This window comes from Capsella rubella, unplaced genomic scaffold (genome assembly GCF_000375325.1).
Source record: "Capsella rubella cultivar Monte Gargano unplaced genomic scaffold, Caprub1_0 scaffold_5, whole genome shotgun sequence".
Classification (NCBI taxonomy): Eukaryota; Viridiplantae; Streptophyta; class Magnoliopsida; order Brassicales; family Brassicaceae; genus Capsella; species Capsella rubella.
Window position 1 is genome coordinate 9,867,664 of NW_006238919.1, and position 27,980 is coordinate 9,895,643.

At 36.4% G+C, this 27,980-nt stretch overlaps 9 protein-coding genes across 19 annotated transcripts; 5 read left to right on the forward strand and 4 right to left on the reverse strand.

Annotated features, from left to right (window-relative positions):
- Window positions 1-1,866: 1,866 nt before the first annotated feature.
- Window positions 1,867-4,856, reverse strand: LOC17885134. Of its 9 annotated transcripts, XM_023782545.1 has the most exons (9): window positions 4,319-4,322; window positions 4,213-4,227; window positions 4,076-4,134; window positions 3,839-3,965; window positions 3,602-3,715; window positions 3,167-3,359; window positions 3,019-3,064; window positions 2,790-2,865; window positions 1,867-2,540 (listed from the first exon to the last, which is right to left on the reverse strand). In XM_023782545.1, exons 3-9 carry the CDS (start codon window positions 4,130-4,132, stop codon window positions 2,311-2,313), a joined length of 843 nt encoding a protein of 280 aa, XP_023638313.1. In that variant the 5' UTR covers window positions 4,133-4,134; window positions 4,213-4,227; window positions 4,319-4,322; the 3' UTR covers window positions 1,867-2,310. The 9 variants fall into 9 exon arrangements, 7 of the variants coding, with proteins under 7 accessions (XP_023638313.1, XP_023638314.1, XP_023638311.1 ...); XR_002833840.1 differs by having other exon boundaries at window positions 1,867-2,155; window positions 2,235-2,540; window positions 4,076-4,818; XR_002833839.1 differs by having other exon boundaries at window positions 1,867-2,161; window positions 2,235-2,540; window positions 4,076-4,818.
- Window positions 4,857-6,277: 1,421 nt separating this feature from the next.
- On the forward strand, window positions 6,278-7,983 carry LOC17885251 (cytochrome P450 71B5). Of its 2 annotated transcripts, XM_023783241.1 has the most exons (3): window positions 6,464-6,965; window positions 7,369-7,392; window positions 7,499-7,983. In XM_023783241.1, the coding sequence occupies exons 1-3, from the start codon at window positions 6,464-6,466 to the stop codon at window positions 7,981-7,983; spliced, it is 1,011 nt and encodes a 336-aa protein (XP_023639009.1). The 2 variants fall into 2 exon arrangements, with proteins under 2 accessions (XP_006292361.1, XP_023639009.1); XM_006292299.1 differs by having other exon boundaries at window positions 6,278-7,159; window positions 7,369-7,983.
- An 854-nt stretch (window positions 7,984-8,837) lies between these two features.
- LOC111830587 (cytochrome P450 71B8-like) lies at window positions 8,838-10,489 on the forward strand. Its single transcript, XM_023783059.1, is given in 4 exon segments — window positions 8,838-9,239; window positions 9,241-9,334; window positions 9,337-9,695; window positions 9,852-10,489. Coding segments are annotated over 4 exon segments (1,470 nt in total). The 3' UTR covers window positions 10,467-10,489.
- A 1,881-nt stretch (window positions 10,490-12,370) lies between these two features.
- Window positions 12,371-14,166, forward strand: LOC17886947 (cytochrome P450 71B5). The gene is made up of 2 exons (XM_006292109.2): window positions 12,371-13,252; window positions 13,462-14,166. Exons 1-2 carry the CDS (start codon window positions 12,371-12,373, stop codon window positions 14,074-14,076), a joined length of 1,497 nt encoding a protein of 498 aa, XP_006292171.1. The 3' UTR covers window positions 14,077-14,166.
- A 1,245-nt stretch (window positions 14,167-15,411) lies between these two features.
- LOC17886668 (cytochrome P450 71B31) lies at window positions 15,412-17,367 on the forward strand. Its single transcript, XM_006292161.2, has 2 exons — window positions 15,412-16,336; window positions 16,575-17,367. Exons 1-2 carry the CDS (start codon window positions 15,455-15,457, stop codon window positions 17,199-17,201), a joined length of 1,509 nt encoding a protein of 502 aa, XP_006292223.1. The 5' UTR covers window positions 15,412-15,454; the 3' UTR covers window positions 17,202-17,367.
- A 267-nt stretch (window positions 17,368-17,634) lies between these two features.
- On the reverse strand, window positions 17,635-19,828 carry LOC17886671 (B3 domain-containing protein REM20). The gene is made up of 5 exons (XM_006292938.2): window positions 19,666-19,828; window positions 19,270-19,393; window positions 18,380-18,815; window positions 18,218-18,297; window positions 17,635-18,120 (listed from the first exon to the last, which is right to left on the reverse strand). The coding sequence occupies exons 2-5, from the start codon at window positions 19,345-19,347 to the stop codon at window positions 17,869-17,871; spliced, it is 846 nt and encodes a 281-aa protein (XP_006293000.1). The 5' UTR covers window positions 19,348-19,393; window positions 19,666-19,828; the 3' UTR covers window positions 17,635-17,868.
- A 124-nt stretch (window positions 19,829-19,952) lies between these two features.
- On the reverse strand, window positions 19,953-23,384 carry LOC17885075. The gene is made up of 8 exons (XM_006290708.2): window positions 23,132-23,384; window positions 22,617-22,838; window positions 22,250-22,516; window positions 21,804-21,835; window positions 21,652-21,717; window positions 21,249-21,396; window positions 20,540-21,174; window positions 19,953-20,405 (listed from the first exon to the last, which is right to left on the reverse strand). The coding sequence occupies exons 1-8, from the start codon at window positions 23,256-23,258 to the stop codon at window positions 20,223-20,225; spliced, it is 1,680 nt and encodes a 559-aa protein (XP_006290770.2). The 5' UTR covers window positions 23,259-23,384; the 3' UTR covers window positions 19,953-20,222.
- A 1,011-nt stretch (window positions 23,385-24,395) lies between these two features.
- Window positions 24,396-25,396, forward strand: LOC17886925 (uclacyanin 1). Its single transcript, XM_023783182.1, is given in 2 exon segments — window positions 24,396-24,810; window positions 24,813-25,396. Coding segments are annotated over 2 exon segments (999 nt in total).
- Window positions 25,397-25,812: 416 nt separating this feature from the next.
- LOC17886257 (nuclear transcription factor Y subunit B-10) lies at window positions 25,813-27,947 on the reverse strand. Of its 2 annotated transcripts, none has more exons than XM_023782517.1 (7): window positions 27,794-27,947; window positions 27,454-27,690; window positions 27,059-27,188; window positions 26,859-26,864; window positions 26,611-26,685; window positions 26,462-26,518; window positions 25,813-26,184 (listed from the first exon to the last, which is right to left on the reverse strand). In XM_023782517.1, the coding sequence occupies exons 2-7, from the start codon at window positions 27,672-27,674 to the stop codon at window positions 26,146-26,148; spliced, it is 528 nt and encodes a 175-aa protein (XP_023638285.1). In that variant the 5' UTR covers window positions 27,675-27,690; window positions 27,794-27,947; the 3' UTR covers window positions 25,813-26,145. The 2 variants fall into 2 exon arrangements, with proteins under 2 accessions (XP_023638285.1, XP_023638284.1); XM_023782516.1 differs by having other exon boundaries at window positions 27,454-27,684; window positions 27,794-27,945.
- Between the last annotated feature and the right edge of the window lie 33 nt (window positions 27,948-27,980).

Genomic DNA, 27,980 nt, shown 5'->3' on the forward strand with positions numbered 1-27,980 from the left:
TAAATGTTTTGTTGGTGAGAAACTTACGGTCTAAATCGAAACACATTATAGAACTATTACGTACATAGAGCTATCAACTAATCGCAAGGAACATGCATGAGTAGTATGAGTTGTTTCTAGTAATTATTTGATTTTTGTAACTCTCAAATGAAAATGGTAGACGAGCAAACTGATTATATAATATATTAGGTCGAATGATTCCATATATGTTTCATATAGTCGACATAATATTAATAACTTGAAATCGTCCTCTTCCTAAAAATAATAAGAAAAATCCTCTTCGATCGTAAAAGTTTTATTTTGCTAATATTTAATCATTATATATAAGCAACCAAAAAAACACTTATAAAATGAAGATCGGGCCACTTTGATCAGAAAAAATCGGTATATCTAATTGTTGAGGGCTCGATGGATGGTGATATCGAACAACTCGTTAGTTAGCTTTGATGATAATCTCTCTACATAAATAATAAAATATAAAGCTAATGTAAATCAAATGGACACGATCGAAGATATATAATAAAGGGTCTACTAATTATGGCTGAAAGAGGTAGTGGGTTGGTAGAATGGATTGATCCAAACACTTGCATGTGTGCATGCTCTTCACCACATCTTTGTCTTCTTCACATTTTTACTCTATCTTTTTTATGGGGTCCAAAGAGGCAAATATATATTGACATGTTCGTAACTTTTTGTTTACCGGAGGAGGGCCTCATTATTTCAGTTGAAATGTTTATATAAGAGTATAGTTATAAGCCATATGTATCAGCAGACACAGTATAAAGTATAAAACCAATCAACTACTAATTTCCTAGAATGGTCCGGTTGTAAGTTTTTTATGTTCGGACAGTAGAGTTGGAGGATGTTGTGGGTTGTACACGTACGTCCTAGAATGGTCCGGTTGTAAGTTTTTTTTTTTTTTTTTTGAATAAAGACGCTCTTCTACCATAAAAAATAATAAAAATCAACTACTAATTTAATTTCCTTTTGAATATCACCCAACCATTTGAGTTTAATATATATTTTGACGATTGTTTCTAAAATTAGTTGAGTTTTTAACATTGATTATATATTATAAAATTTAATTAAAAATGTATATTTGAAGATATAGTTTCAGTTAATCCATCTCTCCGCCAACTTCTTCGTAATTAAGCGTCGTCGACCTAAAATACAAAAAACAAAATATAAATATATATAATGAAAACACAAATTAAAATATAAATGATCTAAAAGAAAATTACGTGAGGCTATATTTGCTTTCCTGTTTGCCCACTTTTATGCCAGGAAACCAAACTGTTGGTTGTCTTTTGTAAACCAAACTCTTTCTAAGATATTTGCATTTTAGCAAAAAAAAAGAAAAAAAAAAAAAAAAAAAAAAAAAAAAAAAAAAAAAGAGAGAATTACGTGAGATCCCCCCCTGTCCCTGTGTGTGTGGGTCACCAAAGTGCAACAACCACAGTGGCAAAGATCCATCGGACACCACTCGTCTCACCAACCCCCTCCTTCAGCTTCCCCCTCATATATACATACAAATCACCAAAGTCATTTGTTCAAATCATCCACATAAACTTTCATTTATGTTTTTTTATATATATATATATATAAATGCACACCTCATAATCAGACAGCCTTGCGACGTAACTCAAAAAAAAAAAAAAGTCAGCAATTGGATTCTTGGTGTGACTCATATAAGTCATAAACCCAAAATAAAAATAAAAAAACAAAAAAAAAACAATATGTCGTTGCTAAATTTAGTACAACAATCTTATGACATCCTTTGGGGTTAAGCTTCTAACCAAACAAATAGTATTTGGTGCAAGAAACGTATTTGGTTATTCAGTAACTCTTGCCTTATAATGTGTATTATATATAACTCAAAAAGTCTTGATGATGGATATCTAAAAAAATTTCAAAGCCTGTATACTCCAGAAATGTTGGAGAAAACAATCAGATCATTGCCTCATTCAGACTTAAATCACTTTGTTAGTTATTGTATTCACTTAACCATTATAATTTCTCCTAATCAAACATGTTTATTACTATGATCTTGCAGACCGGGATTAACATCTTCTTAGTCACCTCCTTGTTTTTCTTATCAGCATGTTGCTTCTCCTGATTTTATGAGATTTGTATTGTAGTAACTCTCTGACGCAACCTGACTCTTGATATTACCTGATGTCAGAACCTGAAGATATAAACATTGACTGAGTAATGGCAAAATGCATCAAATCTACCTGCCAATGCCATATCTATTGAGAGCTTTTCATTTGCGGGCTTCCTATATTTTGAACGGTGATTGCAATGGCAATGTCAGCTCTGTGAAAGCAAGCGATCAAGCTCATCAAACCCATCATCCTCATCATGTTCCACATCTTTCAATTGTTTCTGTGTCGTCCTAAGACTATCAAGGTTGGTTTGTTCATATAATGAAAGTCTTTCTGCATCCCATTCCTCTGTCAATCTCCCCACTCTCTCTCCCATCAACTCTTTCTCTTCTGATATGTGCTTTATGTCTTCAATCTCCACTATTTCTCCTGCTCCTTAAGATTAGAAAACAAAGGGTATATACATAATGAAACTTATCCCCCAAAAAAAAAAAAACAATGAATCAAGATGGTACACATTACTACACTAATACTTAAAGTCTCGCAGAACTTGAAAGCAAATCAACTTTAGAATTCTGCTTTTTCAGAAATAGGATGTGAGGGAAATAATATCAACGGCAATACTTAGAGAAGTGAAAAAAAAAAAAAGATTGTGCACAAAACAGTTCATACGAAGCAGCATACCTTTAATTGCGCGCTTCTTGGCCTCTGCATAATCTAAAGATCTTCTATGAAGGGAACTCAGATCAATTTCATTACCCTGATAAGAACAAAGGCGGCAAGAATGGTACAATATAGAAAACTTTAGTAAAGTCTAAAACCGAACTGTTGAACATATGCTTTTATCAACTATCTTTAGGCAAGAGCTTAAGAGAAATGTAAACACTTCAAAGATTAAGTATTTCATACTCACCATATCCAAATGAATAAATTGCTCGATCTCGGTTTCAGAGAGTAATCTGTTCAAGTCAAGATGAGAATAATTTCACTAAAAAGGTCAACTAAATTTACGATTTGTTAGTCCTCTGAAAAAGAGCTAAGGGGCAAAAGAAATCACATACTTATCATAGGCAAACCGCACACGTGCGTTCTGTAGTTCCGTTAATTGATTAAGTTTCTTGGTTGCAGAATCTTCACCCACAGCTCCAAATATAAACATGTTCTTATCAAGCATTTCTTTTGCCACAGCAGCAGCTATCTCTACACCTTTATCTTTTGCCTCGACTACAAGATCCCTAAATTTCCCAAGCTCTTCTACAAGATGTAAAGAGCACAAGTTTAGCATGATACTAGCAACAAGGAGAACTTCAAAAGAGTAGCAAAACGAATGTCCAAATCCGAAAAGGCCAATGAACAAGTCACATGACTCACCATCACAGCAGCTTTCACAATTTTATGGTTAAAGAAAGAAACCAGTTAAAGATGATAGATGCATCAAACTGTTATGTAGACATTATAAAAGCTTACAGAAAGAACGACAAAAGGTAAACACTTACGAAGTGAGATATAAATTCTGAACTTGGGTTTAAAAGGTTGGATCTCATGAAGGCAATAGAGACAGTAGAGACCTCCAAGTCTCCGTGAAAAAGATTCAATATTAACCAAGTGGCCTGTATAGACATAAGGTTGGCTTGTGAGTTCTAGCTAAGAAACTATCACAAAGTGAATGCAAACAGCAGCAGAAATTTAAATTTTGAGTGTTCCAAAAATACAGGAATTAGACCGCAACGTACCAATGGTATGCGCATATAGGGACTGCATGAAAAAAGCTAAGTTGCTGTTCGGACTAGCTTCATATATATACGAAAACTTTCGGGATAGCCACACGCTCTTCATATCAGCAAACGTTTTCAAATCATCCTAAAATGAAAACGAGAAGAGATTCACCAAACTGGAAACTGTACAAGAAGTACAATTTCATATTTTCCTTAAAGGCTATAAACAAAGATTAAGAAAACAATATCAAATACCTTTACAAAATCGCCTATGAGTTCGTCTATATCTCTCTTGAACGGAGAAAGATTCATCCCTGACATACACAAAGGTTTCGTATCAAGAACATGTGTTCCATTGATTGTTTATCAAATCACACGCTAATTCAACTTACAGATCAAGAAAAAAGCTACAACGAATAAAAAGATTCAGAGGCTGAGGATTAAGAGTCCCAAGTTCTACAAAACAGAGTTATGATTAGATGAAAGGCTGAAACTTACTTGCTGAGATCCTTACTCTACCCAATTGCAAACGCTATAACATAGTCATTAGAGTAAACCCAATTAACAAAACAAATGCTGAAGAGTGGATAACAAACATCTTGTACTATTAAGACTGGAATCTGCTATGACAAAGTAATTAGAGTAAACCCTTCTAAGAAGTCCAGTAGACAATCCAAACGAACCAACCATCAGAAACAGATGAATAACCAATACTGAGGAATTAGAAAAGATTATTAAGAAAAAACCTAAAAAATGATTAATCAAAATTACGAATCCTCTAATTCCACAAACTTAAAGTACATAAACCCGAGATTGATGAACAAACACAGACCACCTTAATTCAGAAGACAACAGCACAGCCAGAGAGAGACAGAAATTTGAGGAAACCCTAGTTTCGTTTATGCGGAACCCATCAACGAAAGACTGAAAATTTCGAAGAAGTAAAGACAGAAGAAGACAATGAAACCTTGTTCGGTTTTAGCTGAACTGTACCAGAAATAACTGTGCACGGAGAGGGAAGGAGAAGAAGAAGCCAAGGTAGAGCGAGAAAACATCATCAGCCGGGTTTTATTTTTGTTTGTTTTTAATATAACCTTTCAACATATGGGCTCGGCCTAATCTTATAAGGCCCATTTGTTTGTTCAAAAGTCCGAATTAAAACCGAAATCGTTTTGGTTCGGCTCGGGTAGTACACAATTTGGTTATGTTCGGTTTGTTAATAGATAGCAAAATTAACATTTTCAAGATCTTTAACTTAACTTATATATACGATTACGCAAAATCATTCTAGATCATATACATGTGATTTAATTGCTGACAAACCAAAATTTTACAGACTGCATTCATGAACCATGACGATGACGTTACATTACACAATAGAATCCAGTAGACTTAATTACGAACCCGGTCAAGAGGGATACACGATTTCATGGATTAGAACTATTTGGGAAGAATTAAATTATATATCTGCTTCAAAATTTGTTGCTAGTCTTCAAATTAAAGGAAGATAATGTAAACGCTCAAGTGAAGATAACAAAAATGAATTGAGAATATTTATGAGCGGATCGTAGGAATATTAACAAAGACCGATAGAAAAAAATGATACTGGAAATTGTAACAAAACCAATAATAGACACCAAAGATGTGTGTCTAAGTTAGTAAATGGTACGTCGTACCAAAGAGAAAACATCGGAATTGCATTCATGTAACCTAAAGAATAGTCTCGTTAAAAAGAAAGAATAGTCTCGTAATCTTCTTGGGGCCTCGAAAACATTTAATTGATATATCTCCGAAACTGAGGCACGGCCTTTCAAGCTGGTTAATTTGAAAATTATTGTTTGAATAAAAGTCAATTAAACACAGCCTAGCTAGCTCCCAATATCATATTTATTACTACATAGTTTAACCAATACTATTATTTCTTTTGAAGATTATATACTTCATTTACACAATTTATTGTATTGAAAAAAAACTAATGTGATTATATGCATTTGATTAGATTGTAATTCAGATAGCAACATAACATTAACGACAACTAATGATTAACGTATGCATTTTTTGACTAAGAAGTATGTTTTGTTAGTTTATTGAAAGTTTGAAACAAACAGAAGACTATGTATTACCGTCGGCTAAAATTCTTTAGATCAGGACAACTTATACTATTCTACCACATTCTCCTAGGAAGTAGGAATTATATATCTCTAGTACGTATTATTAAGCTCTACGTCCAATGTTATTCCAATAATAGTATAGTATAAGTAGTGAAACCTTGTTACAACACTGTTTGATTTAGTCAAAAGTTGGACTTTAAGTTAGTCAAAACTTAACGACATGCATGCATGCATAGCCTCTATGGCTCTATATATATGGTTCTTTAAGAGAACTCATTAGTTACTCTTCACTTCAATCAAAGATAAAGAAGAAGAAAAATAGACAATCAAAAAACCAAATAAGAAAATGTCTACCTTCCTTTATTTCATCTTACTCCTTTCACTTATCTTTATTTTGTTTAAAAAGCTCTTACCCTCGAAAAGGAAGCTTCCTCCGGGACCTAAGGGTCTTCCAATCATCGGAAACTTGCACCAGCTTGGAAGATTTCTTTACAAATCTCTTCACGAGATCTCCCAAGAATATGGACCGGTGATGTATCTTCGTTTTGGGGTAGTCCCTGTGATCATAGTCTCTTCTAAAGAAGGAGCTCAGGAAGTGCTCAAGACTCATGATCTGCAGACTTGTAGCCGGCCTAAGACGGTGGGGACCGGGTTGTTTACTTACGACTTTAAAGATATCGGCTTCGCTCCTTTTGGTGAGAGCTGGAGAGAGATGAGGAAACTTGCGATGCACGAGCTCTTTAGCTCGAAAAAGCTCAAATCTTTTAGGTATATTAGAGAGGGCGAGAGCGCATTGTTGGTCAAGAAGGTAACAAATTATGTTCATGAGAAACCTAATTACCAAGTTAATCTGAGGAAACTCATCTTCACCTTCTCGGCAAGTATCATTTGTAGACTTTCTTTTGGAGACAACTTCTGCGATTTTGTAGATATGGACACAGTGGAAGAGTTGGTACTTGAGTCGGAGAAAAACCTTGGCTCCTTGGCATTTGCTGACTTCTTACCTGCAGGGGGAATCATAGATTGGATCTCCGGTCAGCAGGCCACAATGAAAAAAGCCTTCGCCAAACTCAGCAATTTCTTAGAACTTTTGATTGAAGATCATTTGAAGCGTGGAAAAATCCAAGATCACTCAGACATCATTAACGTCATGTTGGACATGATCAATAACCCCACTAAGCTTGGTCCTTTCAAAGTCACCGACGATCATCTCAAAGGAATCATGTCGGTGAGTACAAATAATAATCCTATAGTAAAATCTTCAAAGCTTTACATTATAAGGTTACGGAAAAATATTATAGCTTGGGATGCAAGTTAACTTATGATATAGCCAAATAAGCATTTCGTTTTTCTTCATAGATTCAGGTTCTTAATGTTCCCTAATTTTATTTTGATGTCCTCTTCAAAAAGAAAATCATAAATCATTTATTTGATCAGGATGTGTTTTTGGCTGGAGTGAACGCTGGATCCGTCACGATTATATGGACTATGACAGAGCTAAGCAGACATCCAAGAGTAATGACAAAACTTCAAGAAGAGATTCGAGCAACGCTCGGACCCAACAAAGAGAAAATCACAGAAGAAGACCTAGATAAGGTTGAGTACTTGAAGATGGTGATAGAGGAAGCATTCAGATTACACCCACCAGCTCCTCTCTTGCTCCCAAGACTAACAATGTCCGACATCAAGATTCAAGGCTACAACATTCCCAAGAACACCATGATCCAAATCAACACTTACACGATTGGACGTGATCCCAAAACCTGGACAAAACCTGACGAGTTCATCCCCGAGAGATTTGTCGATAACCCTATCGAATACAAGGGTCAGCATTTTGAGCTATTACCGTTTGGAGCCGGACGTAGGATTTGCCCAGGGATGGCCACGGGAATCACCATCGTCGAGCTCGGCCTTCTTAGCCTTCTTTACTTTTTCGATTGGAGTTATCCCAAAGGAATGACCGCTAAAGACATTGACATTGAAGAAGATGGAGCTCTTGTCATCGCTAAGAAAGTCTCTCTTGAGCTCGTACCAAGTCTTCATCGCTGGTGAACAATGCTACCAAATTTAAATAAGAATAAGATCATTTCTATATTGTTTGTCTACTTTACTACCGGTTCGGATTTTGCTTTGTCTTTGTTTAACGTTTATATTGTCCTGTAGTCTGCATGTTTCATGTTTACAATAATGTTATATAACATTTAATCTTTCAATTTTATTCGAAATGTTCTTTTAAATAAAAACCGTTTTTAAGTTGACAGAACACTGTTAACAACAGAAAAAGAAAAGTTGACGTAATACTCAAGAAATTGATTCCGCAAGATTTAGGGTTTATATATCATGATGAAAAATCAATAACTGGGTTTCAAAAAGTAAGAAAGTCTACGTCAGTTTAGTTACTTGTAGAACATTCCCAAGACCAAAACGATGGAGTCAAAAACCCACTTTACTCTGTTTTCCTCTGTTTCGCTACTCTTTTATCTTTATCAAAACGACCAAAAAAAAAACTTGTAGAGAGCATAATACAATATAGTGAAAATATGGAAAACCCTGATAATTAGAATACGTTTTCTTCAGAGGTTTTAAAATTGCAGTAAGTTAAAGAAACCTAATCAACTTGGCTCAATTAGTTCGTTTGATTTCTGTTGATTGCCACGTTCTTGTTGTCGGTTTTGTTAAACAGAGAGCTTTTTATATCTAACCTTGGTTTTTTTGGGGGCTTTCTCCATCTCCACCTATTAAACACAAGATCATGATATGCGTCGATAGAGTATTTACAAGAACCTAACCACATGCATTGCGCCATATAAAGACTCTATGAGAGCAAATCGCTCTTCACTTCAAATACAAAGAGAGAAAAAAAAAAAAGAGTTACTAATATTAGCCTAAATAAAAGATAAGAGTTAATGTCTATCTTCCTATGTTTCCTATTCCTTTTCCCTCTCTTTGTGATCCAATTTAAAAAGCTTTTACCCTCGAAAAGGAAGCTTTCTCCGGGACCTACGGGTCTTCCGATCATAGGAAACTTGCACCAGCTTGGAAGATTGCTTCACAGTTCTCTGCACAAGCTCTCTTTAAAACATGGACCAATGATGCTTCTTCGTTTTGGGGTCGTCCCTGTGGTCGTAATCTCCTCCAAGGATGCAGCTACAGAAGTTCTCAAGACTCATGACCTAGAGACTTGCACCCGACCTAAAATGGTAGCAACCGGTTTATTTTCGTACAACTTCAAAGACATTGGTTTCACTCCGTATGGCGAGGATTGGCGAGAGATGAAAAAGCTCATAGGACTCGAGCTATTTACTATAAAAAAAACTGAAGTCTTTAAGGTCTATCAGGGAGGAAGAGAGTGACTTGCTGGTCAAGAAAATTTCAAAATCTGCTCAAACACAAACCCTTGTGGATTTATTATATTTAGACATGCATTTGGGAAAAACTTCCGTCAGTGTGATTTCATCGATATGGAGAGAATAGAAGAGCTGGTGGTAGAGTCAGAGACCAACGTAGGAACCTTGTCATTCACTGACTTCTTCCCTACGGGTCTCGGATGGCTTATAGACCGTCTCTCTGGTCAGCATTCGAGGATGAACGAAGTCTTTTCTAAACTCACCAATTTGTTTAACCATGTGATTGATGATCATTCAAAGACTGGACACCACCAAGATCACTCAGACCTCATCAGTGCTATGTTGTATATGATCAATAAACCCTCCAGTGAAGGCTCTTTCAAGATCACTTCCGATCATCTCAAAGGAGTCATGTCGGTAAGTGTAAATATGATTTGTTAATTAGTACCAGTCTTTAAAGTTTATATTGGAAATCAAAAATGTTCTAGCTTAGGGAGAAACTTACAAATCTAATTCTAAATTATATTTTGAAATCAAAATCATGAATTCTTACGTATGTTATTTATAATCTAGGATGTGTTTTTAGCGGGAGTGAAGGCGGGAGTGATCACGATGATATGGACAATGACAGAGCTGACCAGACATCCAAGAGTGATAAAGAAACTCCAAGAAGAGATTCGAGCAACACTCGGGTCTAACAAAGAGAGAATCACAGAAGAAGATCTAGAGAAAGTTCATTACTTAAGGATGGTGATCAAGGAAACATTCAGACTACACCCACCTGCTCCTCTCTTGCTCCCAAGATTAACAATGTCCGACATCACGATTCAAGGCTACAACATTCCCAAAAACACCATGATCGAGATCAATACTTACACGATAGGACGTGATCCCAAATGTTGGACTAGCCCCCAAGAATTCATTCCAGAGAGGTTTCTTAATACCTCTATAAACTACAAGGGTCAGCATTACGAGCTCTTGCCCTTTGGAGCTGGTCGTAGGAGCTGTCCCGGGATGGCCTTGGGAATCACCATTCTTGAGCTCGGACTTCTGAACCTTCTATATTTCTTTAATTGGAGTTTACCAGATGAAATGACAATTGCAGACATTGACATGGAAGAGGTTGGAGCTTTAAACGTTGCCAAGAAAGTTCCTCTTAGGCTCGTACCAACTCTTTATCACTCGTGAACAAATGCATTTAAGCATATAAGATCAAGAGTAGTAGGTTAGCCTCTCTTTGTCATCGGTTCAGTTTCATAACGTTTTCTTTGCCTTACTTTTATCCTGGCTGCATGCAGGCTTATGTTCATTATATATATTTTTAAAATTTTATATATTCAGTCCACCCTCTGCATATTTCATACAATTTTCCCATATAATCATTATATTTATTGAAAAGTATCAAAACTAATTATAGTTTGTGGTTAAAACTAATTAGTTCCACAAAAAAAATGTTTAGATTTGTTCATCTCCTGTTCGGTTAGAGAGAAAGCTTCATATCTAACTTGTCTTTTTGATTGGGTATCTTCTCCTTCTCCACCAATTAAACACAGAACATGATGTGTCTGGAGAGATGAGAGAGTAACCCTAATTATGTATGTATAACAAACCAATCTTAGATAAGACTAAAGTGTCTTAAGTTAGTAATGGTACGTCAGTACGTACGCCACCACAAAGAAAAACATCGAAGTCGCATGTATTTGGGGACTCGAGAACATTGATAGATCTTGGAACCAGTGTAATGCCTCGTTTGTACTTTGTAGTAGTCCTGTAAGCACGGCCTTGCAAGTTGGTTAAGTTGACAACTATTTTTCTGAAGACAAGTCTATTATACACAATCTAGCTCCCAATAGCATATTTATGACATAGTTTTACCAAGACTATTTGATTCTTTTGCTTTTTCTTTTGTCTATAGTGGTAATTTTTTTAAGCCAGTGAATCACCTTTGCTTATAATTTCATTCCTCTCTTTTGTTGAATATTTGTTTTTCTCATCCATATTATCTCTCTATATTCTTCGGAATACATTCAACATCTATGCATAAAAAAACAACAAACTGTATTAAAACTAGAACAAGTCAAAAGCTTCTTCAATATCTTTATCAATTTTTCTTCAAACCGACTTAACAAAATAAAAAAAAAACCTATATACAAACAAATTAATGAAGAAGTAAAACTTTTGAGACAACTACTCGTTGCATGCAAGTTCACGCTCTGATATCTACACGTTGCAAGAACTTGCGACTTTCTAAGGAAAACAAAAATCTGTAAACGTTTCTAAGTCAATACTTTGAATTGTTGAATTGAAGTGGAAAATTTTGTTAAAATTTATATATTCCTGATGAATGTATATATATATATATATATATATATATATATATATATATACGTTATAGCCAGCCGAGAAAAAAAAAAATTACGTTACATAACCGATCGGCTCTCTCATTATATCCGTACAAACGCGCATAATCCAAACCGTCATCTTTATTGTACTATTTTTCAAAAGATGATTATACAGTTTTTTTCTTTTAAGAAGATTATATACTTCATTTACACAGTTAATTGTGTTGAAAAAATTTATGCATTTGATTAGATTGTAATTCAGATAGCAACATAAACATTAACGTCAACTAATGATTAACGTACGTATGCTTTATTTAGCTAAGAATTATGTTTTGTCTGTTTCAAAAAAAAAAAAGTATGTTTAGTTAGTTTTGAAAGTTCGAAACAAACAGAAGACTTTATATTACCGTCGGCTAAAATTCTTTAGATAAGGACAACTTATACTATTTGACCACACTCTCCTAGGAATTATATATCTCTACTATTATTAAGCTCTACGTCCAATATTTTTCGATAGTAGTATATATAGTATAGTAATGAAACATTGTTACAACACTGTTTGACTTAGTCAAAACTTGGACTTTAAGTAAGTCAAAACTTAACCACATGCATGCTTGCATAGCCTCTATGGCTCTTTATAAATGGTTCTTCCTTAGAACTCATTAGTTGCTCTTCACTTTAATCATCAAAGATAAAGAAAAAGAAAGTTACACGATAAAAAAAAGAAAAAAGAAAAAAAGCAAACAAGAAATGTCTATCTTTCTTTGTTTCATCTTTTTCCTTCCTCTCTTTTTTATCTTCTTTAAAAGGCTTTTATCTTCGACAGAGAAGCTTCCTCCGGGACCTAAGGGCTTTCCGATCATCGGAAACTTGCACCAGCTTGGAAGATTTCTTCACAAATCTCTTCACGAGATCTCCCAAAAATATGGACCGGTGATGTATCTTCGTTTTGGGGTAGTCCCTGTGATCATAGTCTCTTCTAAAGAAGGAGCTGAGGAAGTACTCAAAACTCATGATCTTCAAACTTGTAGCCGACCTAAGACGGTAGGGACCGGGTTGTTTACTTATGACTTTAAAGAAATCGGCTTCGCTCCTTTTGGTGAGAGCTGGAGAGAGATGAAGAAAATCGCGGTGCTCGAACTCTTTAGCCAGAAAAAACTCAAATCTTTTAGGTCTATTAGAGAGGACGAGAGCGCATTGTTGGTCAAGAAGGTAACAAATTATGTTAATGAGAAACCCAATTCACCAGTTAATCTGAGGAAACTCATCTTCACCTTCTCGGCAAGTATCATTTGTAGACTTTCTTTTGGACACAACTTCTGTGATTTTGTCGATATGGACACAGTGGAAGAGTTGGTACTTGAGTCGGAGAAAAACCTTGGCTCCTTGGCATTTGCTGACTTCTTACCTGCAGGGGGAATCATAGATTGGATCTCTGGTCAGCAGGCCACAGTGAAAAAAGCCTTTGCCAAACTCACCAATTTCTTTGAACTTGTGATTGAAGATCATTTGAAGAGTGGAAAAATCCAAGATCACTCAGACATCATTAACGTCATGTTGGATATGATCAATAACCCCACTAAGTTCGGTCCTTTCAAAGTCACCGACGACCATCTCAAAGGAATCATGTCGGTGAGTACAAATAATAATCCTATAGTAAAATATTCAAAGCTTTATATTATAAGGTAACTTAAAGGAAAATATTATAGCTTGGGATGCAAGTATCTTATGATATAGCCAATGCATTCGTTTTGTTCATAGATTGAGGTTCTTAATGTTCCCTAATTTTATTTTTGATGTACTCTTCAAAACGAAAAATCATAAATCATTAATTTGATCAGGATGTGTTTTTGGCTGGAGTGAACGCTGGATCCGTCACGATGATATGGACTATGACAGAGCTAAGCAGACATCCAAGAGTAATGAAAAAACTTCAAGAAGAGACTCGAGCAACGCTCGGACCCAACAAAGAGAAAATTACAGAAGACGACCTAGAGAAAGTTGAATACTTGAAGATGGTGATAGAGGAAGCATTCAGATTACACCCACCAGCTCCTCTCTTGCTCCCAAGACTAACAATGTCCGACATCAAGATTCAAGGCTACAACATTCCCAAGAACACCATGATCCAAATCAACACTTACACGATTGGACGTGATCCCAAAACCTGGACAAAACCTGACGAGTTCATCCCCGAGAGATTTGTCGATAACCCTATCGAATACAAGGGTCAGCATTTTGAGCTATTACCGTTTGGAGCCGGACGTAGGATTTGCCCAGGGATGGCCACGGGGATCACCATCGTCGAGCTCGGCCTTCTTAGCCTTCTTTACTTCTTTGATTGGAGTTATCCCAATGGAATGACCGCTAAAGACATTGACATTGAAGAAGATGGAGCTTTTGTCATCGCTAAGAAAGTCTCTCTTGAGCTTGTACCAACAATCCATCGCTGGTGAACAGATATGTTTTGTCTACTTTTACTACCGGTTTGGATTTTGCTTTGTCCTTGCTTTGTTTAACGTTTGTTTTGCCTGTAATCGGTATGTTTCATGTTTACAATAATGTAATATAACATGTTAACATCTCATCTTTAAAATATTTTTAAGTTGACAACAGAAAAATAAAAGTTCAAATAATATTAAAGAAATAAATTCCGCAGGATATAGGGTAAATATATCATGATAAAATAAAGGATTAATTGGGTTTTTAGTACATTTTTGAAACATATTTGTAGAAGTAGTACATTTACTATTCATTATTAGCAAACTAATACATTTTTACTATTTGGACACTATTTAGACACTATTAAAAACCCCCTTAAATCTAATAACTAAAAATATTCATCAAAATATATTTGTTTTCTATAAAATTTCAATTACATAAAAATCTATATTTTTTCTCTATAATTTGATATGCATTTTTTAAAAAATAATTTCAAATATTTTTCAAATAAATTTTGATACGTCCAACTATCCTTATGTACAGTGTGTGTCGATGTACGGAAAATCATCCGTACAGCGGTCTATATATACGTATAATTGTACGTGTACATATATTTTCTGGTCTATATATGTATATTTGTTTATGTGTAAATATGTTTATATGTAGTTGTTTTTCTTTGTACAAATATTTGATGTACAATAATATGTTACTGTACAGTTGTCTGTCTGTACAGATATCTGAAATAGTAAAATTGTACTATTTTGCTAATTGTGAATAGTAAATGTACTATATTTATAATTATGTTTCAAAAACGTACTAGTTTGCCAACACACCCTAAAATAAATAATTGGGTTTTAAAAGTAAGAACTTCTACGTTAATATTTAGTTACTTGTAGAACATTCCCAAAGACCAAAGCGATAGAATCAAAGCTACTATAGTGGCTGATGTGTATAAACATAGATAAATGTGGTGGCACCCTTCGCATAGTCATACCATTTCATATATAATCACTATATATTCATTGGAAATATCAAGCCTAATTAGTTTGTGGTATAGAACTAATTAGTTCAACAAAATATGTTTAGATTTGTTTATGGCCTGTTCGGTTAGAGAGAAAGCTTAATATCTAACTTGTCGTTTCTTTTTGGGTGTCTCTTCTCCTTGTCCAACAATTAAACACATAACATGATGTGTCTGGAGAGAGTCGCCCTAACTAAATCCAATTCCTCTGATAAATTCCACAAACAAAACTTGAATTATTATTACAAAAGCCGAACCAAATTCCTAGATTGCGTATATATATATTGCCTCTTTGGGAACACAATGCTCATCACTTCAAATACAAAGATAAAATAAAGAGTTTTAGCCAAAAAAAAGAGACCAAGGACACTATGTCTATATTCCTAGGTTTCCTCTTCCTCTTCCCTCTCTTTTGGATTCTATTTAAAAAGCTTTTACCTTCGGAAAGAACGCTTCCTCCGGGGCCTAAGGGTCTTCCGATCATAGGAAACTTGCACCAGATTGGAAGACTACTTCACAGTTCTCTTTACAAGCTTTCTTTAGAGCATGGACCAGTGATGCTTCTCCGTTTCGGGGTCGTCCCTATGGCCGTGTTCTCTTCCAAAGAAGCAGCTAAAGAAGTTCTCAAGACTCATGATTTAGCGACTTGCGACCGACCTAAGCTGGTCGCCAACGGGTTGTTTACTCACAACTTCAAAGACATCGGTTTCACTCAGTATGGTGAGGAATGGCGAGAGATGAAAAAGCTCGTGGGGGTCGAGCTCTTCAGTCCAAAGAAGCACAAATCTTTCAGGTATATCAGAGAGGAAGAGGGTAACTTTCTTGTCAAGAAACTATCCGCTCAAACACAAACCTTGGTGAACTTGAGAAAACCCCTTTTCTCCTACACCGCCGGTATCATATTTAGAGTCGCCTTTGGACAGAACTTCCACGAGTACGATTTTATCGATATGGACAAACTTGAAGAGCTGGTGCTTGAGGCAGAAACCAACGTATGCAGCTTGGCATTCACTGACTTCTTCCCCATAGGTCTCGGTTGGCTTGTAGACCGGATCTCCGGTCAGCATTCAAGGATGAACCAAGCCTTTATGAACCTTACCAATTTCTTTCAGCATGTGATCGATGAGCTTTTGAAGACTAAACAACTTCAAGATCACTCAGACCTCGTCACTGCCATGTTAGATATGATCGATAGACCCACCAAATCCGGTTCTTTACAGATCACTTCCGATCATCTCATAGCAATGATGTCGGTGAGTACAAATAATCTCTTAGCTAGTTTCAAACTATTAAAGTTCTATAGTGGAGATATAGAACATAAATTGGTTGGTTTTTATTTTTATTTTTTGAAGCTGTAGCTTGGATAGAATTAATTCTCAATATAGACATAAATTTTGTTTTGATAGTCCATTTATTAATCTTTTTCTAATTCATTTTTGTTTTATACTTCTAAAAGTTTTAAAACCTAAATTACGTATGTCATTCGATCAGGATGTGGTTTTGGCGGGAGTGAACGCAGGAACAGTCACAATGTTATGGACGATGACAGAGCTAGTAAGATATCCAAGAGTAATGAAGAAGCTCCAAGAAGAGATTCGAGCAACACTAGGATCCAACAAAGAGAGGATCACAGAAGAAGATCTAGAGAAAGTTGAGTACTTGACGTTGGTGATCAAAGAAACTTTCAGATTACATCCACCAGCTCCTCTCTTGCTACCAAGACAAACAATGTCAGACATCGAGGTTCAAGGCTACCACATTCCCAAGAACTCCCATATAAAGATCAACACTTACACTATAGGACGTGATCCCAAATGTTGGACTAACCCTGAAGAATTCAATCCGGAGAGGTTTTCCGATACCTCTATAAACTACAAGGGTCTGCATTACGAGCTCTTGCCCTTTGGAGCCGGTCGTAGAAGCTGTCCTGGTATGAATTTGGGAATGACCATTCTTGAGCTAGGCCTTCTTAACATTCTTTACTTCTTCGACTGGAATTTACCCAACGGAATGACCATTGAAGACATTGACATGGAAGAAGACGGAGCTCTGAACATCGCCAAGAAAGTCCCTCTTAAGCTCGTACTAACTCTTCCATCATCAGTCATGAACAAATGAATTAAATAAGATCAAGACAAGATTTGTATGTTTGCCTCTAACGTGGTATTTGGTTTTTCTTTCCTTTTTAATTTTTAATTTTTTTTGTCTTACGTTTATCCTGGTTGGCTTGTATTGCGAAATTAGTATACATCTATGTTTCTTATCTTCGATAAAAACTACTTTATGCTGTTATAAAAAAGTCTTGCAAATTTTCATTGAACAAAACGGCAGCGTTTTCACCTAAGACTTTGGAGGGTGAGAACCCTCTGTGACGCGGAAATTAAGTGTAAGAGATCGTGACCATTAAAAGGCAATAAGCACTAAAATCGGATGGATGATATCTCGAAGTAAGTAGTATAGTATAGTCCTGACTTGTAATCGTCTACTTCAGCCTGATATCCAACTTCGTTGAGTTTTATATAATTCTCACTACTGAAAACATACTATATAACGCCATAGATGGATTAATAACAAGCATTCAAAACATAACAAGAAACAGCAATAAATTTATAAGTTTTCTTGGGGATGAAGAAGGTACCACTAAGATAAGAAAAATCATAAGAACACTCCTAAACAAACAAAAGTCATAGCAAGTCATGTCAAAGCTAGTACTGATGATAATGGGGGTGATGGTGAACTGGTGATGATGATGATGATGATGATGATGGTGATGGTGAAGAGAGGATCAAGTAGTTCCACGCATGATATGCACTCTGATGGAATGAACTTTGTTTCGGTCATGAAGAAGCTCGCATTCAACAGTATCTTGATGTTTCTTAAGTCTGTTCCTTCTGCAAATCCTGTCCCATCCTTTGAAACAGATCCTATCATCTGCCCATTTGCCTCTAAGCCCTACTAAGGTCCCTTCTCCATCAATGTACTTGACGGAATCACCAAACGTTAGCTTATTTTCTTTCACAACATTTGCTGGAATCAACTGCACAAAACAAAACCAACCACAACATGTAAAAAACAAAACATATCGAAAGTAAAGAGAGACAGTAACTTAATCCAAAGTCTTTTGTCAATTTTACCAGTTCATAAATCCTGTTCTTGAGGGTAGTTGAAAAGTGTGGATTGGTTAGAGCTTCAATGTCTAAGTTCCCTTCAACAACTGAAACAAAACAAGCTTGCTTAACAACACTAGTTTTTTGGATTAGCAATGTTTAAATACTTTGAAAAATACCATCTCACACCTGCTGAATCAGATTCAGTCTCTTCGTCCTCAAGTGGATAAAGACTCTGGCTGATTTCTTCATCTTCACCTAAGCTAGTGTCACCATAAAAATCCATTGAAAGTTCTCTTTCTTCTTCAGAATCAGAACTAGAACCATCAGAATCAGAACTAGAACCATCAACCGCAATTGCTTCTACTTCAGCTCTGGTCTCTTTACAACCCAAGCGCCCAAACACACTAACTTCAAAGGTTCGGTGACCATCGTACACAAATGTTAAGAACTCTCCGTCCACAAGTTCATGGTCCTGTGCAAACTTTGACCATCCAGCTGTAAAATACACACCGTCACGTATTTTCGTCATGTTCACTGTCCAATCTCTTCCTCCAGTGCCTTGGAGCTTGGCTGTATTTGGCAATGGATCAGCAAGATGTTCCATGAAAGACAAAGGAATCGCCTGATGATCCAAACACAAATATAAACTTGTTAATAAGGCATAGTGTCTTAGTTTTTACAAGCCTATGAACCAGACAGAGTAAGCTACCAAAGATGATTCATAAACAAAGACAAATAAAAATGATGAACACAAAATTAAACTGCGTAAAAAACATCGAGTCTCTCTGTTTTCAAGTTTAGAAGCAATAGTTTGAACTTATGGCTTTAGTTCACAAGAAATTAAGGAACAATTATCACTTCCATTCACACAGCTCATTCTATCATTCTGGTTTCATTACAGTAAAGAGATTCCAAACCAAAAGCTAACACTGCAAACTATAACTAAAAGATTCAAACCCATAAAGCATAACTCTCTCATTGATACTTAACATTTCCTAAAAGTTTGAGACTTTTGGTACCAAGTTTATAGAAGAGATAAAGAAAGAAGAATTAGGAAGAGAAAGAGTTATTCTTACAAATGATTCAGAAGCTGATTCAGATAGGAACACCTTGAAGAAACGAGGAAGCAAAACGTCATCATCATGTTCAGCCATGGAGATGTAGGAAGCGAGAGAGAAAGACTCGAAATAGGTCTATGAGCTAGTGAGAAGGAGACAAACGTTGATGATTTAGACAAATCTGGTTTATTGATTTTATAGCCGAGAGTGAAAGAGAAATGAGTCAAACAAAAACCTCTGTGTTTGAAAAAAAAAAAAAAAGAGTTGCACTCAAATTCATATCTCAAAGATTTTCTTTAATTTACAGTTTGGCCCCATAACTTGTAACAAATTATAGTCAAAAGAAAGCAAAAGCTGTTCCCGAATTGTGTCAAGTCTTGTGAAACTTCTTTTGAATCAGTACATAGTACATACCCATCAGAGACTACTTCCATCTCTTTCCTCTGTTGTTACCAGTCTTCATCTTCTTTTCTTAAAAACACAACAAAAACTATATATTCTACTTTATATTGTGTCGTATCAGTATCGGACTCATGACACAGAAAAATTAATGAAAAAGCTGACCACTAAGTTTGCGTGTCTGTTTGGAGAAAAAAAGAAAGAGAGACTGTTATATCTTATGGTACAATATTTTCTGCAAGCATAGGGGGATTGGTTACTGTGAGATTGTAGCCCACTCTATACTCTCTTGGCTTCTCTCATTCACAGATTAACAAAAATGATAAGTAATGCTTCAATATCTTATAAAGCTTCGACTAATTCGATCACTATCAATAATTACTAGAACTCGCTAGCTCAAGTTTCTTTACGCACAATTTCATATATTATTGTTTTTGTGCCTTTTTGTTGATGGGGGTTTACATACGAATCTAACATACAGCGAAATACCTATCTTCCAAAGACAAACTTAAAAATCTTAACTTCATTGTATGGGATACCTATTGATTCTTTTCATGCATCTCATTCCTCTATCATCCCTCGAGTTGATCTTCTGCATTGATTTTGGAATACAATTTGTTTGGCAGTTTAGGAGACGAGGCTGAGACAAGTTTTGAACTTGCCTTAGTTTTGGAATTTGACGCTTCTTGTATTGGAGACCTTGTGGGTTGAGACTTTCCAGACTTCTTACTGGCAGATGCAGATCCATGTCTGGCCTGTATCACAAAGAGAGAAAAAAAGCGACATCAACTAACATACTAAAATTCCAAATCGATATAGATCTTGTCCAGTTGTGTCCAATCTCAAGGAACAAATGATTGCAAGAAATTAATTCATTTTGGAGACTTACTCCATCAAAGAATCCAATATTTGGTGATGGCACACGAAGACCTGATGGTTTCATGGAAGTTGGAGGAACCGAACCACCGTTCATAGCTGAAACTCGTTTCGTGACTTCTTTAGCATCAGCTTGGGTAACAGATACATCTTTGGAGTTCTTCAAAGGCTTCACAGTTTGTAGTGAATTATCATTGGCAGGAGGACCCTTGTCATCAGAGACCATTTTCTGGTTACCATTAGCTATATTACTAGTAGCAGAAGCTCGTGATGACTCTGATGAACAGTCACTAATAGAACCAACAGATGGTACACGAGAGGGAAGCTTGGACTTGGTTGTCTTATTGGTTGGGTGGGATGAGATTCTCGGTTGGCCCATAATACCTCTAGATGTAGATCGATTTGCCAATGACTGGGAAGCTAATCTGGAACTTGACTCATTCTTCTTTTTTATCGAATCTACAGAAGACTTGTGAGAAGCGCTAGATGAAGCACTGGCAGAACTCTCTAGAGAAGAGCATGAAGAGGTCATTTCATTCTTTGAAGCAACTGAAGAACGTAAAGAAGATTTAACGGGAACACCAGATTTTGGCAAGACGGTTTTAGCACGTCGTGATATGGGCATTCTGGGACCCAGAGGCTCCTTACCTGTATTATTCAAGGTCATATAATATCCTTTAAAAAACAAATGTAAACCTCTTTAAGAACAAATTCTGACTAACCCGCAGGTAACTTGGAATTCTTTTCTTGCTTGGTTTTGCTAATTTCCAATGATGTCCTATTTGTTGATGCTGTTGACAAGGGCCTGCCTTTGCTGGGTCCGTTGGGTGGCTTGGAAATGGATGTACTGAGACCTCTTGGAGCAACAGGCTGCAGAAAATGTATCATTTATCATAGTATCATATTTATTGTTTATGTGGTTCACTATATGGTAAGCTGTAACAAGTGATGACACGCGTTTCTGATTCAAAAATCCAACAGAGCCAGTTCAAGTTTACAAGTCCAGCTCATTGCCACTGGAAACCTAGGAGAGCACCATTGTTCTGGAACTATGAAATGAACTAATACTAAGAAATAAATCCTTAAGTTAATATGCAACTGAGAGACTGAATGAAGATAATATACCTGTTTTGCCTTCCCTAGTCCTTGTGCTCTAATACTCTGATTTCTAAGACCGGCTTTGGGTTTAGTCTGAGAGATAAATAAATTAAAGGGAAAGTTAGCTGAGAAGGGAGGACAAAGAGAAATCCACATGATGCAGTTGTTAGCATGTTTACCTTTTCCTGAGATGTAAGGATGTCTCCCATAGCTGGTAATTTAGACAAAGAATGCAAAAGTTGGTCAAATTGGAAACAACATGAATTAACTATTGCTAGAAATTTGTATAGTAACGTAAACAGCACAAAACAGTTCTTCCAATGCCACAAAATTTAAACACAGTAGCGGGTCAGTCTTCTTGAAATATTCCATCTAAGATTATAGCTCACACGAGATACTAGCTCTCCCAGAAGCCATAAAGAAAAAAATGCACAGGAACAGCTTTCACTACTGTAACGATCCAAATGGTAAGAAAAACACAAACATAAAACGAAGAAAGTAGATCCTTCTTTTTAATAGAGTATAGTAGCGAAACATGCCAATATGTGGTAAAACATATCACTGCTTAAACAGGCAAAGCTAATTCCACTCCCTCTACTTCAGATAAAGACTAAAGAAAACTTACTTGTGCCAATTGCTACTTCTGTTGCTCCCAGTTCGTTAGTTCTTCCAGGTGTTGCAGTATCAGATGCTTTAGCAGACCTTTGAATAGACGCTCTTACATCTTCAAACAAAACAAATTCCTGACTGTTTTCCACAGTGCAGTCACTTTGAAATGTAGAGATGGACTCGGTAGATCTATTAATATCCTCTTCAATAGTCGGTAAAGCTTTCTTTCCACTCTTATGATTGCTTTCCATCATGCTGGATATCTCTTCGGGTTCCAAAACACCTGATTTTGAAAAACATCTCAGCAAAAGTGCGCAACATATAAAAACTAACGATTAAACCCGGAAGCTAATCAAAAGGTACCTGGATGAAAATGCACATACCTTCGTTGGTGAAGAAGGCATTGTCCCAGGCAAGACTTTTACGCAAATTATACTTTCCTTTCTTCATCACTTTTTCAGGTTCAGGAGACTCGTGAGGTTGAAGCACCTCTTCCTTCTCTTCAACAGAAGATACCAGTATCTCTTCTTCATCACAGTAATGTGTATCCATCATGAAATTCAGATCTTTGTCATCCTTCAAACATTTCTCATCCTTATTCGTCTCTGAAACGTAACCACAATACAAAAATTTACAACTTATAAATGCAAAATCCAATGCCAGCTCGCTACAATAGTACAAATCGCCACATCAAACACTGAACTAAAGTTTCAAGAATATTTTTTTTCCGTCGATCAAGTAAACACACAATGAACAGTAAGAAATCAATAAACCCCACACTGAAACTTTTCATGGTATCAATCAAAATCCAACACTCTACAATAAAGCAGATTCAGAACTTTTAACAATAGCCCAGAACTCATGAAATCCAAAATCAAAGGAGGAATTTTAATTTTACCGGAAAATTCGTAGCTGGTTGGGTCGGGAAACGAGGAGAAGAGAAGGCTATCGTCTTCAGAAGCGACATCAATAAGACCAAGGCCATCGGCCTCAACCTCGCTTTTCTTGGCCTCGTTGTCTTCCATTGAACAGAGATCGAAAATGCAGAGAAGTGTTGAGTTGGGTCGAAGATGAAGTTTTGAATAGGATTCGATTCGATTCCTCCACTGTCTTTGAGAAATCGAGGGTTTTTGAGTGTAGTGAGCGCGGTTGTTCACTTCCTAATCCGTGTGTAATTGCTTTGATACATTCTCACTACTTTTTTCAAAATCGGTTCGATTCGATCTAGTCCGGTTCGGTTCAACCAGATTGAAACACTTCAGTTCAGCCGATTTAAACCAAATGGGTTAGGTGACCAACGCCTTTGGTCTAGTTAAAGCCCATAAAAACAAAGTGAATTGTCCAATGGGTCTTAATTTAATTCCTAAATATATAGCCCATAGAAAATACTAATGAACAAAAATATAAAATTGGTATTTATCTTTTCTTTTTTTTTGTTTTCAACAAATTAGTATTTCTCTTTATCTAATGTAACAAATTGAAATTGTATAATTTATGATAAGATTTTCCGCTACATTAGAAACACTAATCAGAATTATATACCTATCAGAAAAGGATTTGAATTTTTGAAACATCAAATGAACTAAAAAATAATTTATAACATTAGTATATCAATTTTGTAATTGTATAAACCTAGTATGCTAAGATAGTCCATTACATCAGAATTTATATTTAATGTACAAGGTTGATGAGAGAAAACAGACTAGTGATTTGGAAATATTATATTGACTCTCATGAAGATTACAATAATAGTTACATAGGTTCATATAGTGAGGAGAATGCTAAACCTTAATTATATAGTTCCCTAATATACACAAATACATAAATGAGATAATTATGAGAAATATATTCAAAGATATTCTAATTTATTCTACACACTTCTATATTGAACACTAAAGCAAAACCTAAGCAGAAAAGGATGACAGAAAGTGTCGAAGTTTGTATAGATTAAAAGGAAATAAAATTAAACTTAATAATCCTAATAAAACAAGGACTATGATTAAGGATCGTGAAACAATATAAATAGAGCACATAGGTGACTTCTTTTTCTCACCAAAACACATTCATATCTATACTTCTCTCTCTCTGATTCAGCGAGCTGAGTTTAGAGATATCTAATCATCTTTTCTTTTCTTCTTCTTCCTGTCCATACGATCCGAATCATGGCCATGAAGAAGATCTCTGTCTTCGTGCTTGTGATCATGTTTCTCTTGGGTTGCACCTCGGCTAAAACCTACAAAGTCGGTGGTTCCAACTATGGATGGACTGTCAAGGACGACACTTGGGCTGAACATAAGCAATTCCACGTTGGAGATTCCCTCGTCTTCCAATACGACAAGAACGTCAACGACCTCGCTCAAGTTTCCACTGCTAAAGAGTACATGTCATGCGAAGCTTCTTCTCCTAAAGTTGTTTACAACACCGGTCACGATGTCGTAACCTTCAAGGAACCAGGACATTACTACTTCATCACCTCTAATCATATTCAATGAATGGACTTAAACTCGACGTTCTTGTCGTCCATGACCCCTCACGTCCGATTCCTCCACCACCACCGAGCAAGAACCATGAACCATCACGTCCACCACCAAACAAGAACCAAGGGCCGTCGACGTCACGTCCAAGCCCTCCTCCACCACCACCGAGCAAGAACCAAGGCCCGTCACGTCAGAGTACTCCTCCACCACCACCGAGCAATAACCAAGGCCCGTCACGTCAGAGTCCTCCACCACCACCACCACCACCGAGCAAGAGAGGAAGGATCTACAAGGTAGGTGATTCCAAAGGATGGAGCGTGTACAACAGTTACTACTACTACAGGTGGAGTGAAACTAAACAATTTCGTGTGGGAGATACTCTCTATTTCGAATACAACAAGGACCTCAATGACGTTAGAGAAATCAGCGATGATCTTGAGTTCAGATCCTGCGAACCAACTTCTGCCGTAGCTGTGTACAAGACAGGACACGATCTCGTCAAGCTCACCAAACCAGGAGTGCACTATTTTGTAAGCTTAAAGACAGGTCTTTGTCAGGCCGGGATTAAGCTTCGAGTCAACGTGCTACCATCATTAGCCGAAGACGATACTCTGCCGAATGTTCCCAAGATTAACCGCTGCAACAGGTGGTGGAGGTGGTTATGCATTATCAGACCTCATCATTAAGCACTCGGATCAACTAACTACTCAACCATGGAGATTATTAGTTTTAATGGGTTTTTTTTTTGGTGTTATTAAGAGGTTTTGGTTTTCTTTTTATTAGTCGTTTCGTGGTTGAAATACAATTTGTTTCGTTTTAACTTTTTATGTATTTTTCTTAAATTTTAGACGTTTCTATTTATTTCGATTATGAGAATGCTCATAGTGTTATAAACATGATCATGTTCCACACAACACATGTCCATGTGTTAGATTCTGAGCAGTGTCAACAAGAGACATCTCTATGATCTATCGCAAAAGAGTTAGTGCTGGTCGTAACATCCATATCACGTTTCGGAACTGTGATATATCATTCTAACAGTCGAAGATTCCAAAAAAAAAACTCTGATTTCTAGACAAAAAAAAATCAATGAGAATCTAAATTATAAATCTTGAAGTTTTTTTTTCTTTTTAAATTAACACTTGCATGAAAGAATTCACATGGCCAAGCACATATTCATAAAATAGCTTCTTCTTAAGAGTTAAGACCAATATTACCTAAGACACTTAACAATGCAAATGAAAAAAGAGGGTATTTCCCAGTTTTTATCTTAAGCAAACCAAACTCTTCCCCCTACAACACAATCATATACAAATCTCCTCTCTCCCAAAACTGAGATACCACAATCCATATGTATGAACAGTAGATCGCTCAGAGTTTCAGACAACTAGAATAGTTAGAGTCTCGGAAGATTGTGATGAATGGTGTCCTAGTACTACTCTGTGCCCGGCATTTGAACCATCATATTCGAAGCCTACAATCACAAATGAGTTTAATCAATTACCTGCATACTTATAGATTAAAAATACCACTAATGCTTCAAGATGCTCAATACTTTTGTAGCATGTCAGTTGCAGCAACATATCAGGGCTGATCATATTTCATGTCTTCGATCTCGTGTAGATTTCAGAAAGTGGATATGCATATATGACGTTTCTATCAAAGTTGTTAAATCTTTTAATCCTGTTTAACATTTTCTAGTTTCTCCTCTATGTGAAGACTATATTAATATAAGTATTAACCTCACTTACTTGAGAGTTTCCATAAGGACCCTGTGAGAATGAACCTTGTTGAGGAAGCTGCGAGAACTGTTCAGAAGGTAAACGATAAGTAACAAAGTGGAAAAAGACAATGCCTTGGTAAAATGACCATGTCAATTGGAGAAAGATAGAGTCATTACCTGGGACACTTGGCTTGGTTGGCCATCTCTCTTTCCACTTGATTCCCCGCCTTTTCCTGATCCTTTAGTGTCACCCTGTCACACAGATATCAATGGCAGAAGGTAGCAAACAATCCTAATTAGATACAATCATACAAGATATGCCTCAAAAGAAGGATCCAAAGATAAAACTGGACAAACAGAAGGATTGCGATAATCTACAAAAAAAAACTAGCGAGAGAAATAAGTGAAAGAGGAGAACCACTGACCTCCATCTGCAGATTTTCAATCCATATAGCATAGAAGGAAATGAAAAGGAAATACAGAGAGTCAGTGAGTGAAAAGCACAAATAAATCGAGATGCAGAGTAGTATCAACAAAATTTCACAGCAGAGTAATATTAACAAAATTTCACATATAACTAGGAGCATCAGAAATTGACTGTATCTTCTGCTGAAGTGGAACATACCTCTCTGTATCTCATCAAGTAAACCTTCAAGGGTTCAATGTACTCTTCAAAACCTAAAGTAGCCATTGCCCAAAGCAAATCATCTCCATTAATGGTCTTCCTTTTCTCTCTTTGGCACTTATCACTCGCTCTGCATATCAAAATAAGCACAAACATCATGAAGCATCATACAAAAAACAGTAGAAAGCTAAGCAAATTGAAAAACCTGATTTAACATAATCCTAACATAACAACACCAATATGCATCAACCTAAACGGATGAGGCTTTTGCACACTATAACCACAAAAGCACTAATACTGCAGAAGTACAAGCTTACACCTACCAAAGCCAAACACAATCTACAGAACAAAAACTAAAAATACAAAATTTCGGAAAAGTCAAGAAAGCCCATTACTCGCTGGTGACGAAGCTGATGAATTCAGAGACACATTCCTGCATAGTCTCTTTAGCATCTTTGGCAATTTTGCCATTAAGGGGTAAACCTCTCTTCATGATACGGCTAATGTTAGCGATCGGAAGAAACCTGTCCTGCTCACGAACATTCAACGACCTCGGGCTCTGATCTCCGCCACTCTCATGGCTTCCACCACCACCACCGGTCTGCGATTCAGCCATCTCAGAAACCCTAATTCTCCCACAACAACAATAAAAACACCCAACGACGAAGATAATCAGAGACTTCGATCGGGAGGATCGAGGAAGCAACCCAGAAAGCGCGAAGAAGTGATGATTACCTGAAGAAGAATTCGAAAAAGAGCGGGAGACACAGAGAGAAAGAGAGAGAGAAAGAGAAATGTTGATTGGAGGAGGAGACGGAGAAGGAGAGAGAGATTTGATCTGATCCGACGCTGGAGAAGAGAGGAGTTTGTCTGCGATTCGAAGATTAGGGCTTTTTCATTTTTTTATCGACACCGTCCATTT